Source organism: Egretta garzetta, unplaced genomic scaffold (genome assembly GCF_000687185.1).
Source record: "Egretta garzetta isolate BGI_Z169 unplaced genomic scaffold, ASM68718v1 scaffold26, whole genome shotgun sequence".
In the NCBI taxonomy this organism is placed as follows: Eukaryota; Metazoa; Chordata; class Aves; order Pelecaniformes; family Ardeidae; genus Egretta; species Egretta garzetta.
Genome location: NW_009260070.1, coordinates 124,275 through 127,359, shown reverse-complemented (window position 1 = coordinate 127,359; position 3,085 = coordinate 124,275). Strand labels below are relative to the sequence as shown.

The 3,085-nt window shown below is 42.9% G+C and overlaps 1 protein-coding gene across 1 annotated transcript in view; it reads left to right on the top strand.

Moving 5' to 3' along the window:
- Positions 1-23: 23 nt before the first annotated feature.
- The window catches only part of RUFY1 (RUN and FYVE domain containing 1), a 15,821-nt gene continuing 12,759 nt past the window's right edge, over positions 24-3,085 (top strand). The window contains exon 1 of the mRNA XM_009641203.2: positions 24-304. Coding sequence (XP_009639498.1) covers positions 37-304 — 268 coding nt within the window. The 5' untranslated portion in view covers positions 24-36. The remainder of the gene's footprint in view (positions 305-3,085) is intronic.

The window sequence follows — 3,085 nt, the reverse complement described above, 5'->3', positions numbered from 1 at the left end:
CGGCCGCTCGCGCTGCTGTCATGTGACACGGCAAAGATGGCGGACGGGGAGCGCCGCACCGCCCCTGCCGCGGAAAGAAAAGACGACTTTGAGATTATTGACAAAACCCAGATCCCTAACGCGACCGAGCTGAAAAGCGAGGGGAAGGACAAGGCGGAGGAAGCGCGGTGGCCCGCGCCCATCCTGTCGCTGGCCAGGAAAGCCTCGGAAAACCTGGCCCTGAGCTACGGCAGCGCTCTGAAGTCTGCATCCTTGGTAGGAGTCATACCCAAACCGGTCAGCAATGACAGCACAGCAAAAACAAGTATGGTTATGTTTATTTAGTAAACTTGCTTTTATGGTGCACAAATAGTTTGCTCCCGTAAGTGCTGCTGCTTAGTGATGCATGATTATTACTTTGGGTTTATTTCTTAAAATCTGATGCTGCGGGTTTTTATTTAAGCAAAATTATGAAAACAGCACAGATGTAGAACTTAAACAAAATTTATTGTAATCTGAAGAATCCTAAATTCTTACTCTCTTGGGGAAAATTGACTTTGGTTTTGCGCAGTAGGCTTCAGTTTGATTCCTTTTCTCCCTCTCCCCCCAAGTTCCCCTGGGCAGTAGCCTGGCCACGCTCCTAAGCAATCTCATCCACCCATCATCCTTCCTCGGTGTGCTGGTGCACAGAAGGAACTATGCAGTACTTCTTGCACACCCTCCATGTCAGAAAGTGGACAAATGCTCTAAGATAGAGATGTGCTTTATAAATTACTCTCTAACTGTGCATAAAATGCCTTCTATTTAACCACCGCTTGCTTTATTAAACATCTGTGTTCATGGATATAGCAAACAGATTTATGGAAGGGGTCTCTTGGAACTAAAAGGGCTTTAGCTGAATTTTAGCAAGGAATTTAGCTGAATACGGAAATTAAATCTCAGTGATATTCATAACATGGCAACCAGACCATTCAAAGGTAGCAGTAATCAAGCCTGGAGACGTACTTCAGGCGCTCGGACTAGCACCTCGTGGTTTTGGAGCAACGGAGCCCAGTTTTGCTAACTGGTGCTGACCTTTTTGGTTTTAATGATATTAAGTGTTCAAGCTGGAGTTCTGTGGGGATGAGTTGTGTGCACGGTGAAATGAGTTACTGCTGATGGACCTTTTTTGTAAAAATTCCTCAGTGTTTCATAGTTAGAGTTACGATTAATTCTGTCCTGAAAAAAACCGATTCTTGCCTTTCCCTGCACCTCTAAGTCTCACACCAAACTTCTCACAGATTTGTCTCCTGGATGCCCATCTTGAGCACCAGGGATCTAACGTGGCAAAGGGCAGACTATCCCATTTTCTTCAGTTGCATTTGGAATAATGCTGTGCATAGATGCAATTCAACACAACATACAGCATTTGGCAAGGGGCGAGGAATAGAATGTTCTCTTGCCTGAAACGGAGCTCCCACACTTCATGGAACTTTCACCATAATCTTTCAGCTTCTTATCCGTAAAGTAAGGGAATACAACACTACCTCCCCGAACTGTTCAAAGTATTTGGATAATATGTTGATGAGTTTTGTACAAAATTCCGTAAGTCTGTTCGTAACTTAGATACGAAGTGTGAACAGGCACTAAATCACCCATTCCACTTGTTCTACCTATTCATTATTACCTTTGACCAAGCACTATAAATGCAATTTAGAGCAGGTATTTTAAAGAATTAAGCTGAGGCCTGCAAGACCACTTGTGGAAAACAAGCAACTTGTTCCCTGCTGCCATCTTTTTCCAGAGATTCTGCTACTTCAGATCTGTTGTTCACATGTGACCTGTGTTGCACACAATGCGGTCAGTTGGACGTACAGAAAGGCACATCATAAAACCAGTGTCTGCCATTGAAGGAACTATGTCCTGGCCTTGCAGAGAAGGCCGGGAGCTACAAATCTAAAGAATACAAATCAAGAAAGACTTGCAGTCTTAAAGACCAAGAGGCGGAGAACTGTTAGCTTATCTTCACGATTCAGTGTTTTCTGACTTCAAAGCATGCTGAATAATTACAGTGAACAAGGCATGGGGCTTCAAAAAGATGTTGAAACAATCTGTTGAATTGAATGATACACAAGACTGCGTGACCGCGTTCTTAAAGATTGCGGCATAATGTCTGTGATCTTCGGCACTTAAGTAAACCCGATTCCTAATCGTGGCTTTGGTGAGGTGTCTACTGTCTATTTTGCATGCACCAACTTGTACACAGTTTTGCAAAAGGTATACTTGAATGTGTAAATTTGCAACAGTCTAAAAAATATTGTTCAAGTAATTATTTAATGTAATACAAACCCTTCTTAAGACACTGTTTAAGTTAAACTTGTGTTCATAAAAAACATTTCATCCATGGAATTAGGGTTTTTTTAAGTCTTGTGGATAATACAATATGCGTACTTTGAACAAGGCTTACAAGCAAAGTATTCCTGATAAAGTAAAAATTCAAATTCAGGAAACCATCAAAGTAAGTTGGCATTGCTACTGAAACACCCCAATACCCAAAAAAACAAGTCACTGATTTTGTCTCTGCAGTCAGCTTTTTTTCTGATCCTGATGTGTAACCTGACAACATTGAGATCAAAATTCAAAATATTACAGCCCTTTTAATCCTCAGTCTCGTCTCAAGACATTATATGCAATTTTGAGGCATCCACTACGTTGACTGTAGTCATCGAGACAATAGACTACTGAGAAGACAAGACTTTGTGTGCTTGGTGATTATCAAGATCAATATGCTTAGAATGACCCCGTTCTCACTCTTCTGCTACGGGAAGAGTTTTGCTTGGGTTTAATCCTAAATTAACATTATGTGTGCAAAAATGAAGGTAATCATGAAAATTAGTACCAGAAGAGACTTTTGCAGGGTGTTAGGAATAGTGTTCTCAGTCTCGCATGTGACTGACACAGGGGCTCTACCTGTTAGACTTGGTCTTCCGCGACTGCTATTTCTGCAAGGGCGTGTGACCGCGTTTGATCCGCAGGTGACAGCAGAACTCCCCTAACGCAGCCGCCTCGGCCCCGAGGATGAGGTAGGTGAGCACCGGTCTGCGGCGGGCAGCCTCCCTCACAGCCT